Raw genomic sequence first — 24983 nt, forward strand, 5'->3', positions numbered from 1 at the left:
CTACCAGCCCTTAGTAGACATGAACTTTTTCTTCAATGCACAAGTGAATATGGAAAAGGCTTGTCATGTGTAAAGTGGAGTGAGCTTGTTTTCTGCTGCTCCAGAGGGTAGGACCCAAGCCAATGGATTTAAATTACAAGAAAGGAGTTTACTAACTATAAACATTAGGAAGCATTTTCTGATGGCAAGAGCTGTTTGACAGTGGAATGGATTGCCTCAGAAGGTGGCGGACTTGCCTTCATCAGGGTTCTTAAACAGAGTTAGGGTGGCCATCTGTCAGGGATTATTTAACTATGATTCCTGCATGGTAGGGCGTTGGACTTGATGAGCCTTGGGGGTCCCTTCCAACTCCAATTATCTGAAAATGTTTGTAGGAAAAATTATTAGGCTGGCAGGTACACCCCATTATGGCATGCAACCCGCATCTCTGGTCTCTCTCTTAAACAGGCTTTAAATACTAATTTCTTTGCAATGACTTGACAGGTTAATTAAGATGCTGGTCTGGTTTTTTTTTAGATGTACTTGGGTATTTGAAGTGTTTTAAATGTTTAATTCTTAAATATTTTACTTGATTGTAAGCTGCTTTCTTTGAGAGGCAGTCTTCCCTGAAAAGTGCTACAAATGCCTTTTAAATAAATAAATAGGAAGATAAATAGGAAAATAAATAATAAGACTGCAAACCCACTGAAATAGCAAAGCAGCATGAAGGATTACCAGAAACAGCAAAGCAAAGCCATGAAACAGCGAGCAGAAGATGGTTTATTTTATAACACATAAAGTTATCCGACTGCAGAAATCAGTGCAATTTTTTAAAACAAAGGAAAGGAGAAAGTTTCCAGATTCCAAGGCTGACTAGACAAGTTGTCTCCGGCTGAAAGACATTTCCCTCAGGATTTGCACACAATACAGTTGCACGCAATACAATTCCTTTCAGGAATACAAAAAAACAACAACCGCAAAGCCATTTCTGTGGTTGTTCAAAGTAAAACAAATTCTACCCAGTGGCTGGCCCAAGATATTTTGCTGCCTGAGGCAAAAGACAAGACGGCAGTTCCTCCCTTTCCATATACAAAAGCTGACCAGGCTGGCAATTGAATCTTCAATTTAACACTTGTGGTGAGGCAGTATCCTCCACCCCACCTGAGGGAAGCAGGTTAACTCTTGAGGGCACAGGGCAGATCGAAGCACACAGCACTCTGTCCTTCAACACCTCCCTATGGTTCCCTGTCTCCCGGCATTTGTCGCCTCACACTGCCTAATGGTAGAGCCGGCCCCATTCGCACATTGCAATAAACCAGGTCTACTCCTGATAAACGTAAGAAGAGTCCGGCTGGATCAGGCCAAAGGCCCTTCTAGGCCAGCATCCTGTTCTGACAATGGCTAACCAGATCCCTATCTGAGACTCCCCACTTGTGATTCCGCAAGTGGAGGCAGAACATAGCCATCATGCCTGCCATGAAACCCTGGCTTGTTGTGGCATGCAAATGTGACCGATACTTCATATTTCAAAACTCAAACCTCTATAACAAAGCTTCATTTTACCAATTCCCTGCAGCGGTTTCCTTTAGCTAAAAAAAAAAAAGCTACTTTTGTGGTTGTTACTGTTGATATTAACAGATTACCCTAAACAGGTATGAATCTCAATTAGGAGAAGTGCTGTCTCCTGAAAGATTAACCTGCTGCAAGGCTCTGGAGGCCACGAAAAAAGAACATTTCTGAAGGAATTGTGGCTTCTGAAATCTTTCTTCTCACAAAAGGAATATATAGTAATCCACCTGGCTCCAGACCAGGTGTGGGGAACTTTTGGCCCTTCATATGTTGCCGAACTACAATTCCCATTATTCCTGGCTGTTGGTTGTGCTTTGCTTGGGCTGATGGGAGATGCAGTTCAGCAGCATCTAGAGCAGGCATCCCCAAACTGCGACCCTCCAGATTTTTTGGCCTACAACTCCCATGATCCCTAGCTAACAGGACCAGTGGTCGGGGAGGATGGGAATTGTAGTCCAAAACATCTGGAGGGCCGAAGTTTGGGGATGCCTGATCTAGAGCAACGTTTCCCAAACTTGGGTCTCTAGCTGTTTTTGGACTACAACTCCTCCCATCATCCCTAGCTAGCAGGACCAGTGGTCAGGAATGATGGGAACTGTAGTCCTAGATATTTTATTTAGATTTGATTTCCACAGGATGCAAGTGAGAATCACAGCATCTTTCATTGTGTCTTGATTTATAGGAGCAGTGGAGGCTGATCTATTAGGCAAATGGGGCACTGCCCCACCACTCTCAGTCTGCCCCTGCCGCCTGCCTTCTTTTTTACTACCAGTCCAGGAGGTGACCCTGGCTGTCAGCTTCCTCCTCAGTCTCAGTTTTGCCCCTCTAGGACTGAGCAGGGTGGAGCATGGGGATAAAAGCTTAATTATTTGGCTTGGCCGGTCATCGGCTGTGGCTCTCTGCCATTTGTTCAGGGCAGTCTACTGTTGCTTTCTGCCCCACCATTCCCAAAATGGGGACCACCCACCACTGACTAGGAGACCACTCAAATACTACTTTCCTAACTTAGGAAGGCCCTCTGTATTATGACACTTCTTAAAGTATCGCTGTTTCCCCATCTTGCTGCAGATTTTCAACAATGAGCAAGAGCAGCTCTCTCATGAGCCCGGCCTATCTTGGAATACACTGTGGGAGTTCAAGCCCCACTTTGGGCAAAAGATTCCTGCATTGCAGGGGAATGGACTAATTTTTGCAGGTGGAAGGTGTTCTTTTCCATCTCAGTGACTAGAAAACTTCCCTTCCCTTCCAAAGTGTCCCTGTGCATGGAGACGGACATGTCAACATGGATGCAAAAAGAAAAGGCATTTTAACAAGGCCATGATAACAATGTTCTAAACAGCAAGACAAAGAAGTTTTTTTTAATTAAAAAAGAAGCAGCAAAATAACATATACAGTAGTTCCAACATGTATGACAAGCAATCTGCTTTGCCTGGGCAAAACCATCATAAGACATGTCCGACATTTATTGCTAAGCAGCACTTATATTGTTTTTATTCTCACAGTGTATTTATACCATAACAGGAATATGTTTTCAAATCAATTCTCTGCACCGTGGTGAAAGGGGGAAATGGTGGAGGGGGGGCACTATATTTTAATTAGCCTGTTAACAAGGTCATTAAGAGTCAGTAATGATGGGGAGGTGGGCAAAAGGATATAGCCTTCGGAGAAATGGGAAGCAAAAACCAAACACATGGTAATGGATCACTCCCAAAAATCAGCTGCTGATGAAGAGAACAAATAGGCACAGCAAGATCAAGAGTATTAATAACCATGGTTTACGAAGTGGTTGCACACACACACAGTGGCCCATTTGCATGTCATGCTAAACCATGGATGAAGAAGAAGAAGCGAAGAAGAGTTTGGATTTGATACCCTGCTTTATCACTACCCTAAGGAGTCTCAAAGCAGCTAACATTCTCCTTTCCCTTCCTCTCCCACAACAAACACTCTGTGAGGTGAGTGGGGCTGAGAGACTTCAAAGAAGTGTGACTAGCCCAAGGTCACCCAGCAGCTGCATATGGAGGAGCGGACACACGAACAGGGGCATCTTCTAGACCAGGAATCCCCAAACTGCGGCCCTCCAGATGTTTAGGCCTACAGCTCCCATGATCCCTAGCTAATAGGACCAGTGGTCAGGGAAGATGGGAATTGTGGTCCAAAACATATGGAGGGCCGAAGTTTGGGGGTCCCTATTCTAGACTCTCTACCATGGTTAACCAAAAGCAAAAGCTTCCAAACTCCTCTTCCCAGCCATGAGGGAGGAGACAGGGCAAGGAGGAGAGTGTTGTGTTGCCTTTCTGGTTTAGGATAATGTGTGAACAGACTTCTATATCTACCTTGTCTTCCTGTCATATGATAAGGAGATTAATGCTATGGACCAGGTGCCAGATATGTGGCAGAACTGTTTTCTGCATGTACCCGAAGCCATAACAGAAGAGGTAACAAGTTTTTTTTTTAATTTTCTGAGGAAGAAAATTTGTTAAAATTTCCAAAGGAAAAAACCAACAACCTAGTTGGTTAGGCTATTGACTGGGAGCAGCTTAGTATGGGTAGGACAACTTTTACAGTTTTGCTTAAATGGACTGTGCCTTGTTTACATTAAGGTAAGCAAAGCATCACAGTCAAAATCTCACAACCCCGAATGACCCACATTTCTCTCCAGAGGAGTTTTTGTTAGGCAAGCCCATCAGGGAACTTGGAGGAACTTCAGAGGGCACATTCTCTGTTTGTTGATTTCAGCATCAAGCGTGACTGAGGACCAGAGAATAATACTGGCATGTCGAACTTCCATAACCCGGATGCCAACTTGAACACGATACTTTTCAGTGGACGCAGTCCACACATGCAGCTGGGAACTAGCAAGATGCATGCATGCGTGAACAAGCCCCCTAAGCAGTAAAAGGAACATGAGGTTCTTCTGGTGAGTAATAGAACAGTGCAGCAAGAATGAGATGCAAGCCCATTCGTGTGACTATTGGCAGGTTTCAACACAACATGGCAATTAATGTCCCCTACAATCCAAATGGTACACCTTTTATTATAATGCTGTGCAAATTCTACAGACACTGCATAATGGCCTTGTGAGTGGCATAACATGGCTTTGTTGTGCTCACATTGTACAGTGCATCACAGAACCACAATTTTAAGACTCCGAAGCCATTAATTGGACATAGAAACCCACAGGGCAAGTGCAGCAGGAACCACACATGCTAATACTTCTCAACCTTTTCCCCATTGGAGATATCCCACAATTCACACGCTCCTTCCTTATGAGGAAGTCCTCCAATTAATTGCCCAAACTGACCACACAGAATAGCGTTTTACCTCAACCAGGACTATTTCCCACGAAGCACAAGCTGTAGAGATTTCCTTCCTCCCCACCCCACCCCCAATCCTATAAAATAATATGCAAGTGTCTCTGCGTCCAGTCCCTGTGTCCCTGTGTCTGCACTACTGCGCACGCACCCCACGGACACAGGGATTGGACGCAGAGACTGGACGCACACACACATACACGCTCTCCCCACCCCACCCCCACTTCCCGTTTCCCTGCGGCCGCCAACCGCCGCTCCCAGCCGGACTGAGCGTTGGCGGGGGGGGGGAGAGCGCACGCATGTGTGCATCCAGCAAGGACAGGTCCCGGGGTTTGGAGAAGCGCTGCGCAAACGCTTCTCCAAACCCAGGGATGTCTCCTTCCTGTCGGCGGCTGGGGGAGAGGAAGGAAGGAGGAGAAAGGGCTGCTTTCTCCTCCTTCATTCCTGTCCCACTGACGCCGACAGGAAGGACAGGTCCCGGGGTTCAGAGAAGCGCTGCGCAAGCGCTTCTCCAAACCCCAGGATGTCTCCTTCCTGTCGGCGGCTGGGGGAGAGGAAGGAAGGAGGAGAAAGGGCTGCTTTCTCCTCCTTCATACCTGTCCCCCTGCCGCCGACAGGAAGGACAGATCCCGGGGTTCAGAGAAGCGCTGCGCAAGCACTTCTCCGAACCCTGGGATGTTCTAGCGCCCGTTTACTTAACGGACTGAATTACACTAGTTCATTCATATATTTGATAAAGCATCCTTGCAAGGTGTGGTCAGTTATGGAGATGGGTCCTGGGACTGATTGCAAGGATGTATCTGTGGACCAGTGTAGATGCAACGTTGGCCTTGTTAACTGCATTTACAGAGACTAGGTCCAAGCCTTGGGAGAATGTACTTGTTTCTCAAGCGTTCCACTCCTCCATAAAGCAAATTCCCCTCCTCTCTTCACAGCAGTTAAGCAGTGTGTTGTCACTTAACTGGAGGAGAGTTGGAGGGGCCATGCATTCTTGCAACTGGTCCCCGGTTTGTTAACTGCAGATATCAGAAAGCCAGCATCACAACAGCACTTGCCCACCCTAGCCATGAAACGAAGATCCATGTGAATACCCGTCCACACTATTTTCTATTTTGCAGAGGCAAGATGAAGGAAACCTGCAAAAGTAATATTGAATAAGAGATCAACATGAGATGGTCAGGAGCTGTAAGAGAGAATGGGCAGATATATGCATACACACGCGACACACATGGGGAAATCAGCAATGTCAAAACAGCTCTGCCCCACCATTTCCCATGAGGATGAAATCACAAGTTCTGATATCATGAGTGGTCCTCAGTCATGGGCAATCACATCACTCCTACCCCAAATGACTGGTTGCTATTAGCAGGGAATGTTTGCTTGACAATTCCTTTCCAATTTCTGGAGGTTCATATCATCTGAGGTTCTACGGTGTGAAAAGTTCATCTTTGCATCTAACACACATATTGGGGGAGGAGAGCAGGGAGGAAAAACACATGTCAACATAATAAATAATTAGTAAGATGAGAACTTTAAAAAAAAAACCAGAGGAATGATATGGATACCTTCAAGGTTAATGACACAAACATTAAATGAAACATATAGGATAAAGGCTTAAATATCTTTTAGCTCCTCAGTGGTCAGCATGACCAAATAAATAGGGGGGGGAACACAGATTAGTAGCAGCAAATATCAATCAATTTACTGGCCATTAAGAAAACCACTTATTTCCCCCCTCCCTCTCCCACCACCACCCTTATTAATCCAGACAGAAGATGCTCAGATCAGGTGGGCCTGTGCAAAAGATCTGCTATTTTCAGAACAGTGCCCTTCATAAACCATATATTTCAGAACAGAGATGTGCTGTTCCAAATTAAAAATACAGAGTTTCAAGACAAATACAAACCAGTCTCTGGCTCACCACTACTCATTCAAGTGGGCTCTCAGGTTTGGTTTCATGCAGTCTCATCTCATCTCTCTTTTCCTGAATGGAATCCACTGTAGTATGGACCTCATGAAATATAAATTCTCTTCCTCCCCACTAGGGATCAGTTGTAACAGACCACTCATGCCTCTTGGAAAGCTGAACACCAGAGGACAAACTGGGGCAAAGAACAAGACGGCACAAAGGCCCTTTCTCCCAAATTCTGAGGCTATGAAAGCTATGGTTGTTCAAGAGAGTTGAAATTAAACAGGGGTTAAAACCAACAGAAGCATCAGCAGAGGATGGATGGATGGATGGATGGATGGATGGATGGATGGATGGATGGATGGCAAACCAAATAACCTTCCTATCCCAGCCAGCCATGAACACTCTGAATTTGCAGTCGTCTGCACATTTATCTGAGAGTTTAAGCCCCATCCAACCCATTGGGACTTGCTTCTGAACCAACATGCATAGGATCTGGCTGTCTATACCCTTGGCCAAATTAGCAACTGGTACAGTACATAACACTTCCCCACTGAAATCAAGAGGATTGCAGAAGTGGCAGCTCTCCTTGCGTCATCAACTCTCCTGCTCTGAAGTCGAGTGCCTACCTCACAGTGCTCACACAGGAATGATGGAAAACAGGGGACTGGGAAAGGGGAACACTGCTGCCTGCCCGGATCCATAAAACTAGAGGGCTAAAAGTCAAAATAAATAAATAAAAGAGCATGGCAAAAATGCATTTTTCCTTTCCAAGAAGGTCCAAAAGCTATACAAAAAGAGGAGCATGGGCAGGGCTTGTGCCACACAAGCCTTTTTTATTTACATTATTTTAAAAACCTGAAGCGGTGGGATTCAGAACCTGTGCCAATTCACAGCAGGGGGAGGTGTGTTTGTTTGTTTGTTTGTTTACTGCTGTTTACATTTGAAAGGTTCTCTGCAGGCACTAAATCAGCACATCAGAGAGAGTGTTGCACTGAGCCTTTCTCCTTGTTGCATAAGTCTACTGCCTGCAAGGAGTCTGGGGTTAAAGAGGCAGAGAGCATTCGAGAATGCAATTCCCCCACTTGCAGACTTGAAGTGGTAAAGTCCACGGCAGAGGGCCTTCTCGGTAGTGGCACCCACCCTGTGGAATACCCTCCCACCAGAGGTCAAAGAGAACAACAATTACCAGACCTTTAGAAGGCATCTCAAGGCAGCCCTGTTTAGGGAAGCTTTTAATGTTTGATGGATTTCTGTATTTTAGTATTTTGTTGGAAGCCACCCAGAGTGGCTGGGAGAACCCGGCCAGATGGGCGGGGTATAAATAAATAAATTATTATTATTATTATTATTATTATTATTATTATTATTATTATTATTATTATTACATTCCAGTCCGTCCCTTTTGTTTTGTGCAGACCAGCACCTTGTCTCTTGAGATGTACCTTTTTGCGGGTTTTGAGAGAGAGAGAATATTTAAAGGGAAGTACCAAAGCAATGCACGGGAACTCAAGAAACAAAAGCATGGCAACTCATATTAATGCATGAAGCTTCCTTAGACAGAGTCAGACCATTGGTCATGTAGGTCAGTATTGTCTACATCAGGGTTTCCCAAACTTGGGTCTCCAGGTGTTTTTGGACTACCATCATCCCCAGCTAGCAGGACCAGTGGTCAGAGATGATGGGAATCATAGTCCAGAAACAACTGGAAAGGCACTCTTTTCTCAGTCCTACCCGGGAGATGTCAGGGATCAACCCTGAGACCTTTTGCATGCAAAGCAGATGTTCTGCCACTGAGCTGCCAACCCAACCCCACTTGTTGATTTCTCGGTTAAATGAATCTGCTAAGCAACAAAATTTAGGAGTGGTTTCACCCATCCATGAAGGTCACGGGACCTTCTGTTCTTCAGCAGCCGAATAGGCATGCAATCCCAGCTGGCAGTATGTAAGGAAAGGGAATGCCAACTCCCCTAAACAATGAGACTTCAGAAGGAAGATGATGATTGCAAGCATGCCTGAGACAAGAGGCAATGTCCAGCTATCTGTCACTATTCCAGCAGCCAAGGTCAGATGCTTCCAATTGAGCACAGATTCATCCGGCTACGGCTGGCAATGCATAAACCTCACAAACGCCATGCTTCCAATCGCTGGCGGCCATCATTGTGAAATTATGAACTTGTTCAGGGCTACCTTCCACCTCTAGAGCTTATTGAAATAGCACCTTCCGTTAAAATTGAGTGAATATGCCGAACCGGCAAATGTAGCTATGAAAATCAGGGATCAAGAAGAGGCCATCTATAAGGGGGTCTGGAAACCTTTCACAGAATATTTGAAGAGTAAAAATGCAAGTAGGATTTGAATGAAAAACATCAGTAAATATGTACTGGGCAATAAATGAAAAGGATAGGACACAGAATAATCAAAATATGCAGCAACATTAGAAATTATGGGGAAACCATGGAGGGGGGGAGGGGAAGTCAAGTGGTAAATGAATATAAATGGGAAAATATGTATTTTGTATTAAATTTGTAAATGTTTGAAATTTATACATTAAAAAGAGATAGTACCCTCCGATCCGGAGGAAATCATTTCCCATTATTATTATTATTAGTAGTAGTAGTAGTAGTACAAATGAAAAGTGTGAAATAAAACTCATCCACAGCTATGAAGCTGAAGGGAAGTAAAAGACGCCAGGTATTCAGTAGGCTTAACCTTTAGAATGGCTTTCAGTGTTAAATGTATTGAAATGACTAGGATCCTTTTGTCACATGTAAGCTAGGGAGGCCAGCCCAATCCACTGTCAGGGGTTTGGAATTGTGTGCTCCAAAACACCCTCCCACTTCTGCGAGTGGAATGGCTCAAATTCATATTACCTCCACGTCAAAAATTGCCTGCATTTTTAACCATTTGTGACCGCTTGTGGCTTTTGTTATATTCTCCTTTCAAAAGGCACAATTTGCATGAATGCATATTGTCTGTCTTTCTCCCCCCCTCCCCCTCCTCACATTACATTGTCTTGATAACCCTATACCAGGCTTCCCCAAACTCGGCCCTCCAGATGTTTTGAGACTACAATTCTCATCATCCTTGACCACTGGTGCTGTTAGCTAGGGATGATGGGAGTTGTAGTTCCAAAACATCTGGAGGGCTGAGTTTGGGGATGCCTGCCCTACACTGTATTTGATGTTTATGGTTTGTAAACCAAATAAACTGAAACTGGGATATTCACATACTTCATTTTGCATTGGATGCTGTAAAAAAAACCAAAAAACCTATGCACCTGGAACACCAACCCCCTTTTAAAAAATGACTGGTTTCAACTTTGTTGGAGGGGAGGGCAATGGGTATGAAAGGAAACGGTGACAAAATGCCATGGGGACAATAGGCTTTTGCTGGCTTTGGAGGGGGAGAGATAAACGTCTGGCCCCATATCTACTTTCTAAGCAAGTTACCCAAACTGCCCTGAAGAGTTTTAGGTTTTCCTCTCTTCTCTATGCCCACCAGCAGAATCTTTGCAAACAAAGATGTCTTATACCAACTATGTCTCTGCAGCCCAGTATTGGCAATTCTTAATAGGAACAGCTCGCCAAGGCCTTGGGGCAGAGGTCTTCCCCAGCCCTGGTACCCAAGAGCCTTTGATGCAACTGAAGGTGCACAGGCTCAAAGCCAGGACCTCCTGTTAGCAAGGGGTGCGCTCTACCATTGCGCTCTGGCCTGTCGACGGAGCTATGACCCCTGGCGCAGCACTGTGGATAACTGCCCCTTCTGCAGCTATAGTGGAATGCAGGGTGGAGAAAAAGATGGCGAAGAAGAGAGAAAAGGGCAAAACTTGCGCCCTGCCTGTTTGTGGTTCCGGTGTTTCCCAGGCCAAGACCACTCATGCAAAGGGGAGCATAGGGGTAGGGGGAAGAAGGCAAGGTTGAGCCTTAGCGAATGAGCAAACACAACATGGAAAACTTGGCATCCTGAAGCGCATACTCGTGTGCCAAATTTTTTAAAAACATTTTGCTTCACCTATTCCGCCGCTGGCTTTGTAGGTGCTTTAAAACACACACAGAGAGAGGAAGAGAGAGCGCTGGAGAGCAGACCTCCTAAGGCACAGAGCAGAAAAAGCAGGGCGAACGGCAAGCAGCAGGCAAGAGAAGTTGCCCCCTCCATCAGGGCTGGTGGGAGGGAGGGAGGAGCCAGCGGGAATCGTTGTCTCATTGTACGTAGCCAAGGTTCTCCATCTCGTTCTTGTAGCGCTGCTCAGACACTTTGCTCTTGTGCTGCTTGCTCTCTAGGTGCTGCCGGAACTCGGCCTCTTCACTGGCGCCAGCGTTGCACATGGAGCAGTAGAACTGGCCGCTGGGGGTGACGCACATGGCGAGGTCACGTGGGATACGCTGGCGGGAGCGAGGGTTGAAATAAGGGCCTGCAGGAAGAGGGGAGGGAGCGGAAGGGAAAAGCCATTCATGTCCTGCCAGAGAGAAGTCTTAGGGCCAGTTCACACTGGCCAAAAACATTAGAAAAAGTCCAGGCACAGGATCAGGTCAAACGACCATCTGCATGGTGCAGCATCTTGTCCTCACCATATGTTGTTGATGCTGATTTATTAACCTTATATACCACCCTTCCTCAATCTCAGGGCGGTTCACAACATACAAGTACAACATAAGAAACACAAAAATCATAGAATCGTAGAGTTGGAAGGGACCCCAAGGGTCCTGCAGATCAATTCTTGGATTTGGCTTGGTCTATAGGGATGCGGGTGGCGCTGTGGGTTAAACCACAGAGCCTAGGGCTTGCCGATCAGAAGGTCGGCGGTTCGAATCGCCGCGACGGGGTGAGCTCCCGTTGCTCGGTCCCAGCTCCTGCCCACCTAGCAGTTCGAAAGCACATCAAAGTGCAAGTAGATAAATAGGTACCACTACAGCGGGAAGGTAAACCTTGTTTCCGTGTGCTGCTCTGGTTCGCCAGAAGCGGCTTTGTCATGCTGGCCACATGACCTGGAAGCTGTATGCTGGCTCCCTTGGCCAATAATGCGAGATGAGCGCCGCAACCCGAGTCGGTCACGACTGGACCTAATGGTCAAGGGTCCCTTTACCTTTTATTCATTGTGTCATTTGTCTTATGCATAGTGGGTTTTATGCATGTTACATATTTGTGGACAACAAGCGGGCATGGACATAAATCAGGCACGTCCGGTGAGCAAGAAGACACTGTTTCAGCCTCCTTGCCTACAAGAAGCCTCTATGCAGGTAGGAAAAATATTTTGTGATGTATTATGGCCTTTTGCGTTCTATGCGGCAGCTAAACTGGTGACTGGGAGTGGATGCTGAGACCAGATAACACTGGTCCTGAATGACCTACATTGGCTCCAACTACATGTCTGAGCACAATTCAAAGTGTTGGTGCAGACTTTAAAACCCTAAATGGTCTCGGCTCCACCCCCATCGTTCAGCTCAGACACTGAGGTCCAGCTCCGAGGGCCTTCTGGCAGTTCCCTCACTGCAGGAAGTGAGGTTACAAGGAACCAGACAAGGGCCTTCTAGTGGCGCCCACCCTGTGGAACGCCCTCCCACCAGATGTCAAGGAAATAAACAACTATCTGACTTTTAGAAGACATCTGAAGGCTGCCCTGTTTAGGGAAGCTTTTTATGTTAGATGTTTTATCATGTTTTTAATATTCTGTTGGGAGCTGCCCAGAGTGGCTGGGGAAACCCAGCCAGATGGGCAGGGTATAAATAATAAATTAGTAGTAGTAGTAGTAGTAGTAGTAGTAGTATCTCATAGAATCACAGAATTGTAGAGACAGAAGGGACCCTGGGGGTCATCTACTCCAACCCCTGCAATGCAGGAATCTCAACTCAAGCATCCATGACAGATGGCCATCCAACCTGTTCTGACTTTAATTCTGCATTGGGTTCTATCCCATGTTAGTCCTACTCAAAGCAGACCCATTGAAAATAAAGGATATGAATGAATAACTTAGGCCCATTCATTTCAGGGGCTCTATTCTTAGCAATATTACAGGGATGGTCCTAAAAGGTAGCCTAGAAATCTCAAATAAATCCATGCAATTCAACCAAGATCACTCCAATGAGCCTAAAGCTTTCTAAACATATTTCAGTTACGTCTTGACAAAGCTAAAGCACCTCTTGACCTACTCAAAACAAGTAAACAAACTGTCTGTCTCCTGGATTGTTTATTAAAAATTCCGCTCCGGAAATGCCGGGGGTGAAAAGGATTCCCACAGCAGATGGCCTTGGAGGGTGGCTAACCAGCTCTCTCTTTCAGGACGACGGCAACACGAAGAGGATCCAGGAGCAATGTGGCAGGAGTCAAATGACCTGGCCTCACGCCAAGGAAACGGAGCAGAAAATTGCCCCCCGCTCTGAGCAGCATCAGAGAAGGGCAGATGGCAAATTAAGTTCTGGAGTGAGAAACCAAGGCTCACTAATTGGCAGACATACCCAAGCAAACTTTGGATGCTGTGAGGGCAAAGACAGGTAGACAGACAGGGGTCATGGGGGGTGGGGGAGACAAAATCAGACAAGTAAGTCTTTAGTGGACGTTTTCTGCAGCACTGACTGCCCAGGTTCTTAAGCTCTGGAAACCTCAGGACAAAGCCTTCGCAAAGCCAAAAGGCACAAGAAAATGTTTTTTTTAAAAAAGAAATACAAGACTCCGGCCTCTGCTACCTTCCCTGCAGAAGAACATTTGTTCTCTTTAGTGTTTCTCATGCGTTCCTGCCCCAATTTCTCCCTGGCTCCCCACCACCAAGCCCGCACTCCTCTCCTACCTCTTCCCATCTATCTCACAATGCCTGGGCAGCATTCATCAACCTTGGGGACCAGGGATAGTATTGGACTACACCTCTGCACGGTGCAAGTTGCTTGTGAAGGAGCAACAATCAATACCATGTAACACAGGATCCTCCTGTGTGTGGGGGGGGGGGAGTAATAGTACCACTGTATTCTGCTCTGGTCAGACCTACTGGGCACCACAGTTCAAGAAGGATACAGACAAGCTGGAACGTGTCCAGAAGAGGGCAACCAAAATGGTCAAAGGCCTGGAAACGATGCCTTATGAGGAACGGCTTAGGGAGCTGGGTATGTTTAGCCTGGAGAAGAGAAGGTTAAGGGGTGATATGATAGCCATGTTCAAATATATAAAAGGATGTCATATAGAGGAGGGAGAAAGGTTGTTTTCCGCTGCTCCAGAGAAGCGGACACGGAGCAATGGATTCAAACTACAAGAAAGAAGATTCCACCTAAACATTAGGAAGAACTTCCTGAAAGTAAGAGCTGTTCGGCAGTGGAATTTGCTCCCAAGGAGTGTGGTGGAGTCTCCTTCTTTGGAGGTCTTTAAGCAGAGGCTTGACAGGCATATGTCAAGAATGCTTTGATGGTGTTTCCTGCTTGGCAGGGGGTTGGACTGGATGGCCCTTGTGGTCTCTTCCAACTCTATGATTCTAAGTGTGTGTGCCTGAAAACCTGCACACACCATCCTTTGTAAGGATCTGAAAACCCTTCAAATAACCCACAATCATCACCCATCGAGAAGGAAGCAAGCGGCATGGGCTCCATGTCATGTTGGCTGTTGGTTTACTGCTTGCTTTTTTCCCAGAGGGGTAGCTGAGTGTGTCACCTCTTTGTTGAAGCCAAAACAATATACAACTGAGCCAGGTTGGACTAGGACCTGGGAGACCAGGGTTCAAATCCCCACTTGGCCACGAAGTCCTCTGGGTGACCTCGAGTCAGTCAATTTCTCAGCCTACCCTACCTTGTGGGGTTGTTAGGAGGGAGGGGACCAGAAATACCATCTCGAGCTCCTTGGAGGGAAAGATGGGCTAGAAATTGAGAAAGTAAACAAATAAACTTGATTGTGGCATAAACTTTAACCGTTTGTGCGTCTAGGGAACCAGGCAGAGGGCCTTCTCGGCAGTGGCAACCTTCCTGTGGAACGCTCTTCCATCAGATGTCAAGGAGATAAAGAACTACACAACTTCTAGAAAACATCTGAAGGCAGCCCTATATCGGGAATTTTTAAATGTTTGGTTTGATCATGTTTCTTTTCTTTTTCCAATAAATTTTTATTATTTTCTTTTTCCCAATTTTTTAACCACATACAATACATAATCAACAACTATACAACAAATGGCTTTGCCAAGCCCTGACTTCCCTCCCCCCCCCAAGCAGGTAAATTATTTCATTCCACTCGCGCATTTTCTTAATTTTACTTAATATCAAGGATGAAGGGTTTATCTCAATCGCGCTAGTGTCTTCATATCTTTATAATTGTCTTTTACATATTCTACAAATTTACTCCACTCTTTCTGAAATCTCGTATCGTCCTGGTCCCGAATTCTGTAGGTCAGTTTAGCCATTTCCATATAATCTAACATTTTCGTCCGCCACTCTGCTATCAAAGGAACCTCTTATGATTTCCACTTTGGGGCTATTAATGTTCTTGCCGCCACAGTGGCATGTTTGATCATGTTTCTGCATATGCTGAAAGCTGCCCAGAGTGGCTGGGGTGACCCAGTCAGCTGGGCGGGGTAAAATTATTATTATTATTATTATTATTATTATTATTATTATTATTACTATAACCCACCAAAGTTTATGTTGTAATGAATGTCAGCCTTTAAAGTGTCGTCGTCCCTACAACAACAACTTAGCCCGACTCCTCCCTGAATTATTTTGGGGATGGATCTGGGGAGCAGCACGAGATAAACTGCTGTGATCTAAGGGCCACAGAGCGGGTGGGGGGTCCCTGCCCAGCCCTATTAGGACACCTCCCACTTGCTGTGTCCCAGGCTACAGCTTCAGCTCTGGATGTAGAATTGGTAATTGGCTGCAATGATTCTGGAATCACAAGGTCTCTCATCCCTAACCTGGCTCTGCTATTGTGCAAAAGGAGGTCTCTAGCTTCAGCTAGAAGTAAAACACACTGAATAGGATGCAAATTAGGGAAGTACCTGTGTTACTCTGGACGGCATAGACGTTTCGTCTGCTCTGCATCATCTTGTATTCGTTCCCTACTTTCCGTATCTTCCTTTTGCCCATCACTTCTGATGACTCCCTGATGTTGTGAAGACGAAGACGAAGACGAAGACGAAGACGAAGAAGAAGAAGAAGAAGAAAGGAGCAGGGGTGTGTGGGAAGACAACGTGGAGATATATTTTACAGGCGTCACCAGACAAGGTTAGCAAAAGCCATTCCAATCACAATCCCTCACTCTCAAAGAAGTTCAGTAATACCTACGAGAATGCATTGTTCTGAGCTTCAGCCAGGCGCAGCCTCTTGGCGTGATTCTTCCCTTGGTAGTGAGCCTGGGCCACGGCCGGTGAACTGAATGAAGCGTCACACAATTTGCAGTAGTCGTTTTCCGTGGCCAGGATCACCCGCCCTCCTGGTTTTGAGGAAGCGCCCTGGTCGGAAAGGGGGAAAAGGCATTAAGGCACGCCAACGTGGCTCGTTCTGCAAAACGGATGTTCTTCTACTTATTCATTCAGTTGGTGGGCATTCTCAAGGACTGGCTGCATGAAGAGGAGTGATGGGAGACACCAGCTGGGGAACCCCCAGAGGAGGAAGGCTCAGAGTCAGGGGATTGGTGGTGGGACACTTAAGAGAGGAGATTGGAGGGAGGAGGTGCTGGACAATGGAGGGATAACAGGGTTAAGTGGGCAGAAAGAGACGGTGACAGGGAGCAGTTCAGACTCTGAGACTGAAGCAGAGGAGGAGGGTCAACAGACTGCTGAAGAATCCAGGGAGTCTCCTTCTCCTGCTGCAACAAGCTCCCCTCCCACCAGTATCCCAAAACACGCAGAATAATGAGGAGAGCTGAAAAGAGACCAAAGGTGCGCAGACACAGTTTGAGACTGCTTAGGAAACATCTGGGAGAGGAGGAGCCATAAAAAGGGGTACCTTCATTCCTGACAATTGCTCCATAAAGACCTACTGGGAAGTGTTGCTGAGGTATATGCTGTTTTGTTGGATAAAGAATTAATTTCACTGATAACGGAGCCCTGTGTCTTTCATACTGACCTATGTCTGACTCCAGGTCTGACAGGCACACAGTACAGGGCCTTTTCAGTGGTGGCTCCACAACTGTGGAAATCGATTCCGTGCAATGTTGGCCAAGCCCCATTCCAAAGTCTATTTAAACAGGCCTTAACAACCTGCCCCTTAGCACAAGCCCCATCCCTCAGTGCTTTTTAGTGAACCTCAACGACCTTTTTGCTTTCGCATTTAATGGCCAATTAAGATCCGGGCTACAGAAATGGTACTGTTGTCAATTTTTAAATATTACAGTTATGCTAGGTTGCAGTCACTGTACAGTCTATACTGGCTTCTAACAGTGTTTAGAGGAAATGTAAATTTAAGTGGTTATAATTTTGTTTTTTACTGCTTGTGTGCTGGTTTATCGTTGGTGAACAACTCTGGTTGGCAATTTCTTTTGCACCTACACTTTTCTGCAGTCACCCATAAGCATGAATGGTGCCCATAAGCATGAATGGCTCCCATTTACTTCTATGTGATGGGGGAAACGGTTGCAATCAGAGTGATCAAGGGCTTTACAGCAGGATCTAATAAAAAAATTTACAAAAGAAATTGTCTCCCCCCAGTGGCTGACCTCATCGGCTACTGTAATCTTCAACTCCCACCAAAACCTGCTTTTTTGTAGGAAAACCAAAGCAGCTTTCAGCAGAGCAGAGAAACAAGTACCTTTTTAAAAAATACATCATAAGGACACAGGAAGAGCCCCATCTGGCTCAACATTCAACATGTTTAGGAAGGCTTTTAATGTTTAATAGATTATTGTATTTTACTTTGCTGTTAGAAGCCGCCCAGAGTGGGGTCCTGCTTGAGGGTTTCCCAGGGGTATCACATTGCCCACTGTGAAAACAGAATAACAATAGAAGAAGAAGAAGAAGAAGAAGAAGAAGAAGAAGAAGAAGAAGAAGAAGAAGAAGAAGAAGAAGAAGAAGAAGAAGAAGAACCTGAGAGCAACAGCGCTCTCCCTTCCTGTGTCTTCCAGCAAGCGGTATTCAGAGGCATGGCTGCTTCCGACTGTGTGGAATGAGGCACATGCATGCACAAAAGCACATGTCTCATAGACACTGGCCAGGGAGCACGTCCCCATCGAACTCAGTGGAACGCACTTCTGCGTCGACATGCTGTGGAACGCACACACTGTGGAACGCAAAGCAAAACCTTCATACAACTAACTCACCTGGGGTGGAAGGGAAACCACCGGTTGGGTGGCCGGCTCAAGGGAACTGCTCATCCTGGCAGGAGCTGGACAGCTGTTGGCAGCATAGTAATTCCGGAGTTTCTTACTATGGTTTTTACCCTGGAAAGAGAGCCTGCATTAACAGCTTTCATGGGCAGCCATATAGCTTTGCGACAAGAAAATGCGGCTGCAGGTGGGGTTTACTGTGAAGGTCGATGGAATCCTTAACTGTCAATATTAATCAAAAGAGAGGGGAAAGGTTCTTTAACTTCATCAGCACAACGTGGGTGTCATCAGCATTTTAGGAATTTTTTCACTTAATAGGCAATCCTATTTTGTTTGTTTATTATAGTCCACCTTTCTTCCAAGGAGCTCTAGGTGTTGTGAACCGCCCTGTAGGGCTAGGAAATATATTGCTATGTTGTCCAAAACCGGTTTCAAGTCCATATTGTGATATCAGTTCCATAGTTTTTGATTTGGCAATATATCGTGAACCATGATGTGTGTTAGGGCTGGGCAATATATAGTCCAAAACCAGTTTCAAGTACGTCTCATGATATTGGTTTCATAACTTTGACCTGGAAATATATTGCAAATCATGGTGTGCGCTTGCTATGCAAAAATCACAACGCAAGGGAAACGGTGAAGTCAGCCAATGCCTCTGCATAGCTCCATCCTTATTTCAGACATTGTGATCTATCAGTATATCGTGATGTTTAGCTGGTGATATATCACAAAGTTGAAAACCAGGTATTGCCCAGCGCTACCACCCTGAGATCTATGGATGAAGGGTAATATACATATTTAATAACTAATAAATAATAACATGGTTCTCTTCCTCCCTGCTTATCCTTGCAACAACCCTGCAGGTAGGTTAGGCTGAGAGACAGTGACTGGCCCAAGTTCACGCAGCAAGTTTCATGGCTGAGTAGAGACTTGAACCCTTGTCTACCAGGTCCTAGCTCAATCCTCTAACTACTACACCACACTTAATTTATTAGGGGCTGAATTCACGTGTGTGTGTGTGTGTGTGTGTGAGAGAGAGAGAGAGAGAGAGAGAGAGAGAGAGAGAGAGAGAGAGAGAGAGAGAGAGAGAGAGGTTGAATAAACAGCCTCCCACTGAACATGTAAAACTGCACACCCAGTTTTATCTTAAGAAGTGTGCATGCACACAAAAGCTTATACCAAGAACATACTTAGTTGGTCTCTAAGGTGCCACTGGACAATTTTTAAAAACATTTATATATATTTCGACTGTGTCAGACCAACACAGCTACCTACCTGAATCCTGCACACACACTTTGGTTGTAGTTTTCAGGCACCAAAAAAGATGCCTCACATTGTGCAATAATGCACCTGTACACACAACCTCTTTTAGGATGTTTCCTTTTATGCTGTGCAACTGACTGCGGAGGTCAGCGGTATTACAAGTGGAGAGCAATTGTGCTAGACAGAAAAGATGCATTGCTAAAGAGGCCTAGGGAACATAGCGGCTCATTCTCTTGCGAGAGGCAGAATGCAACACTACTACTGTTACTACCACTACTATTGCTGGTAATTATTATTATTATTATAATGCATAGCATGTCTGTGTGTTCCAAGCACTTCACATAGTAATCCTTAAGGCAGGCCATGTAATCCTCATACTGCAAATCAGGAAGACTCGGGCTTCCCTAAGGCCGCTTAGTGAGTTCATGTCAGAAGTAACATTTGATCTGATTTTGAAGACATTACACCAGGGGTCAGGAACTGAATTTTGCCAGTTATCTCCTTGACCATCATGGGCCAAGTAAGACAGGTGGGTGGAGCAACCCACCTGGCCATCACCTGACATCACAGTGTCACCAGGTGAACTTTTCCACCCTTCCAAAGTGCTGTGTCTCCACCTCCATCATTCAGCCCAGACACTGAGGTCTAGCTCTGAGGGCTGTCTGGCAGTTCCCTCACTGCAAGAAGTGAAGTTACAGGGAACCAGGCAGAGGGCCTTCTCGGTAGTGGCACCTGCCCTGTGGAATGCCCTCACAGCAGATGTCAATGAGATAAACAACTTTTGGCCTTTTAGAAGACACCTGAAAGCAGCCCTGTACAGGGGAATTTTTGAATGTTTGATGTTTTATTATGCCTTTGCAGTTGGAAGCTGCCCAGAGTAGCTGGGGCAACCCATACAGTGGGGCAACCCATACAGCTGGGGCAACCCATACAGTGGCTGGGGTACAAATAATAAAATTATTCTTATTCTTATTGGTGGTGTGCAGTGCTGCTGTTCACAACTTCCTCCTCACCTGGTAATGAGCCTGGGCTTGCTGCGCAGAATTCAGCGTGACGTTACAAAGCCTGCAGCACAAAGGCTTACAAAGTTCCTCCAGCACAGGGTCCTGCTCCACCCCTGTAGCAAGGTCTTCATCTTGTGCGAGTGGCAAGGACGGCCCCAGTCCGAGATGTTTCTGTGGCGATAGTTGCAAGTTGGCTGCAGGCCTGGCGCCCACTGACATAGGAAGCGATGGAAGCCTCTCAGGAGGAGCAGGAGGAAATCCAGCTTGCTGCAAGAGGATCATTGGTCAAGAGAACTTCTGGCATCACTTCCTTTGACGACAGGAGACCAATGGCAGCTCTGGACCAGAAACACAGAGAAGTTCAATTAAGACAGGAGCATCCAACAGTAGGGTGTTATTTAAGGGGGTGAAATTTAATTTCCTGCCAATTTCTTTAGTGAGGGGTCATAAAGATATGGTTTGGGGTGTGAATAATTCAAATCTGCTATTATCTTTGTGACTGGACAACATTTAGCTTGGTAAGACTATGTTTGATGAAGAATCACACAAATGCTTTCAGAAAACCAAAAAATAGAATTTTAGCTCCTGAAAATGTCAGGTAATGCACAACAACAACAATAACAACACTTGGGGAGCTTACGGGGAACCAGACAGAGGGCCTTCTCGGTAGTGGCACCTGCCCTGTGGAACGCCCTCCCACCAGATGTCAAGGAAATAAACAACTATCTGACTTTTAGAAGACATCTGAAGGCTGCCCTGTTTAGGGAAGTTTTTAATGTTAGATGTTTTTGTTGTTGTTGTTTGGTCTTTTAGTCGTGTCCGACTCTTCATGACCCCATAGACCAGAGCACGCCAGGCACTCCTGTCTTCCAGTGCCTCCCACAGTTTGGTCAGACTCATGTTGGTGGCTTCGAGAACACTGTCCAACCATCTCGTCCCCATCTCCTTGTGCCCTCCATCTTTCCCAACATCAGGGTCTTTTCCAGGGAGTCTTCTCTTCTCATGAGGTGGCCAAAGTATTGGAGCCTCAGCTTCATGATCTGTCCTTCCAATGAGCACTCAGGGCTGATTTCCTTATATGTTTTATCATGTTTTTAATATTCTGTTGGGAGCTGCCCAGAGTGGCTGGGGAAACCCAGCCAGATGGGCAGAGTATAAATAATAAATAATTATTATCAATATCATTAAATTATAGAATTGTAGAGTTGGAAGGGACCCAAGGGTCATCTAGTCCAACCCCCTGCAATGCAGGAATCTGAGCTAAAGCATCCATGACAGATGGCCACCCAACCTCTGCTTAAAAGCCTCCAAGGAAGGAGAGTCCACCACCTCTCGTGGGAGTCTGTTCCACTGCTGAACAGCTCTTACTGTCAGAATTTTTTTTCTGAATGTTTAGTTGGAATCTCCTTTCTTGCAACTTGAAGCCATTGGTTTGAGTACTACCCTCCAGAGCAGGAGAAAATAAGCATGATCTCCATGTGACAGCCCTTAAGATATTTGAAGATGACTATCCCATCTCTTCTTGGTCTCCTCTTTTCCAGGTAAAACATACCCAGCTCCTTCAAGCTCTTATCCTGCTTCCCAATTTTCTGTCTTGTTGATATTGTCTGCATTTGGGCCTTCAATATTTCTCCTTTTAGAAACTCCCATCCTTCTTGGGCTCCCTTCTCACTGAGTATTTCTGACCAGCGGATCACACCCAGTAGCTCCTTCAGCTTTTCTTAAAATCTAGAGTGCATGTCTGACTACACTCAGTTTTTCCTTGCCTCTGTATCCTGAAACCCAGGAGAACATAATCACTTCCTCCCAAGTTTCTGAGCACTTCCACTTCATCAATCAGTTCCTCCCTATTGGTGAGCCAGATGCCAGTTCCCCGTGTGAAGCCAGCAAGCAGGACCTGAGAGCCACAGGAACTCTCCCCATTCATGATTCCCAGCAACTGGCATTCAGACCATACTGTCTCCAACAGTGGAGGGAGAACATAGTTATTGTACCTTCTTCTTTTTGTTATTCTTATACTGTCCACCCCAGGTGGCTTTCAGCACATATAAAAGCATAATAAGATGCCAAGCATTTTTTTTTAAAAAAAAATCTATACAGGGCTACCTTCAGATGTCTTCTAAAAGTTGTGTAGTTATTTATCTCATTGACATCTGAAGGGAGGGCATTCCACAGGGCAGGTGCCACTACCAAGAAGGCCCTCTACCTGGTTCCTTGTAACTTCATTCTCGCAGTGAGGGAACTGCCAGAAGGCCCTTGGAGCTGGACCTCTGTGCCCGGGCTGAACTATGGGGGTGGAGATGTAAAGGGCCGAGGCCATATAGGGCTTTAAAGGTCAGCACCAACCTTTGAATTGTTCTGAGAGCCAATGATACCCTGATCATCAATGAATTCATCTAAATCTTCCTCTAGAGCCGTGCCTCTTGTGGGAGCTGGTTCCAGAGTTTAACTATACGCTGGGTGAAGCTCATACCCTCCAACATTTCTCCAATGTAAATAGGTATGTCCTATTCAATAATAATAATAATAATAATATTTATACGCCGGCCATATGACTGGGTTGCCACAGCTACTTTGGGTAGCTTCCAACATATATCTAAACCTAATAAAACATTAAACATTTAAAAACTTCCCGCTACAGGGCTGCCTTCAGATGTCTTCTAAAGGCTGTATAGTTACTTATCTTCTTGGCTTGGGGCTCGAACAACTCCATACCCTCCAACATTTCTCTGATGAAAATAGGGAAAGCAGGACCTTCCGAGATCAAATCAGAAACCAGGGTGGCTTCTGTTAATCCTGGACTGTCCCTGGAAAATAGAAACACTGGGAGGGTCTGCAAGCTTTGTGAACTATGCACCATGCACAGGTTCAATCCCTAATGTCTCCAGGTAGACCTGGGAGGGACTCCCTGTCTGAAACCTTGGAGAGCTGCTGCCAGTCAGTGTTGTCAACACTGAGCTAGATGGGCCAATGATCTGACTTAATATAAGGCAGCTTTCCATGTAAAAGTTATTCATCCAGTGAAACGCAACATTTAGCTTTTAACTAGAAAAACAAACTATACTGCAAAGACGCGTCGCTATCTACCTGGTTTTTCCTCGCCTCTATGCTAAAGCAGCCAGGAAAAAAAACTTGAAAGCCTCACTATTACCTCGTTCAACTGCGGGAGCAAGGAGGGCACCTCAGATTATCCAGGAGCTCCAACTGGTGACATCATCACTCCTGCTCCGGAAAAAAAAAGTCTCAGGGCTTTGATCCCCTGCATCCCCCCACTACTACACTGCTGATTAAAACCTGCAGCATTAAAAAAGGCAAACTAAAACAAAAATATATATAGGCACAAGGAGAATCCTGTCTTGTAGACCTTTTCCCAACATGCTTCTGGTGGCTAATAAATCAAGCAAATGCATGAGGGAACATGGGCAAATGCTGGAAGCGCTAGAGATTTTCCAGAGATGCAAACGTGGCTCATTACTGTGCTTAAAGCCAGCATTCAAGTGTTGGTTTGGCCCACAGATTCGTTGAACAGGCCCCTTATCCTCAGTTCCCCCTTGTGTAAAATATAAAGGATGCAACACCGGGTGGTCTTATAACTAAAATATTATGTGCCTTTATTACCCTTCTTAAAGTGTGGGATTTGCACTTGAGGTGATAAGTCATTCGCTTAAGGGGGGGGGGGTTAAAAAGCAAATTCCTGGAGGATAAGACTTTGCCTGTTGCTGGCTATGACAGGGATAGTGCATGCTTCTGACTGCCATCATCATACGGTACTCAGCTTGCAAGTACAGTATCTGGCTATTAGAAGGCATATTAGAGGTGCTATAGATCACACATCCAACGCCAGGCACACACAGTATCCAATGCGATGCATTGCAAAGAAAACACCCCCCCCCCTTTTGCAAAATGCCCCTAAAGAAGTGTGCAACGAAGCTTGGCACAGAACGCTGAACGAAGCCATGCACAGCCCTGTCCTAAGGCATACACGCAAGTCAACCCCACTTTGTCCAATGGGGCACGTAGGGTCGCAGCTGCTCTAGATGCCGGTTCCCCGGCTATTCTATTCCAGGCACATCGAGACGAGGACATGACGATGGACCTACCGGCTTCCCGAAGGCTGGTGGTGGAAGGAAAGAGGAGGCTCCTGCAAGGATTTCCCCAGAGATGGAGCCGGCCAGGCGCGCGCCGCATCCCCGAGCTTGGGATCTGGAAAGCTTTCGTGGCGCCTCCTTTATAACTTAAAAAGCCAGGTCTAAAGGGGCTACGAAGAGAACCGGTGGAGGGGCGAGAAAGCCGGTGGAGTGGGGGTGGGGGGGAGAGCAGCATAACCGGACACAGATGGAAACAGCTGCAGGAAGTGACTGCAGAGCAAAGCCGGGGAGGGGAGGAGACTTGGGAAAACTGCCCTGTCACGTCTCTCCCTGGGATCATGAGTCTCTCCCTGCGCAGGAGAGCGGATGAGAGGATGCGCTCGGCTCCTCGATCGCGTCTGTGCCTCCGGTTGCTCTCCCGTTTGGACCTTGCGAACCACCAGCCGCTAAGCAAAGCCCGGGCGGAGCATGCAAACTTCCTGGTGGCGTCTTAATAGGGACCTGCTGCAGGCTCTTCTCCCGCCCGCTTACTGGGGAGCAAAAGCTCAGTAGGGTTGCGCGGCGGCGTAGCGGTAGATCCCAAAGGGGTTGGCCGCTTCGCATCTGCGCGGTCCTAGGGGTATCTCCT

The 24983-nt window shown here is 46.1% G+C and overlaps 1 protein-coding gene across 4 annotated transcripts; it reads right to left on the reverse strand.

The window, feature by feature from the left end:
- Nucleotides 1–741: 741 nt before the first annotated feature.
- Nucleotides 742–24626, reverse strand: ZMAT3 (zinc finger matrin-type 3). Of its 4 annotated transcripts, none has more exons than XM_035134066.3 (7): nt 24368–24624; nt 22614–22774; nt 20277–20605; nt 17995–18114; nt 16023–16189; nt 15737–15840; nt 742–11185 (listed from the first exon to the last, which is right to left on the reverse strand). In XM_035134066.3, exons 3-7 carry the CDS (start codon nt 20547–20549, stop codon nt 10974–10976), a joined length of 876 nt encoding a protein of 291 aa, XP_034989957.1. In that variant the 5' UTR covers nt 20550–20605; nt 22614–22774; nt 24368–24624; the 3' UTR covers nt 742–10973. The 4 variants fall into 4 exon arrangements, with proteins under 4 accessions (XP_034989957.1, XP_088525337.1, XP_034989956.1 ...); XM_088669211.1 differs by lacking the exon at nt 22614–22774 and adding an exon at nt 23419–23489; XM_035134065.3 differs by lacking the exon at nt 22614–22774.
- Between the last annotated feature and the right edge of the window lie 357 nt (nt 24627–24983).

Source organism: Zootoca vivipara, chromosome 5 (genome assembly GCF_965207765.1).
Source record: "Zootoca vivipara chromosome 5, rZooViv2.hap1.1, whole genome shotgun sequence".
Classification (NCBI taxonomy): domain Eukaryota; kingdom Metazoa; phylum Chordata; class Lepidosauria; order Squamata; family Lacertidae; genus Zootoca; species Zootoca vivipara.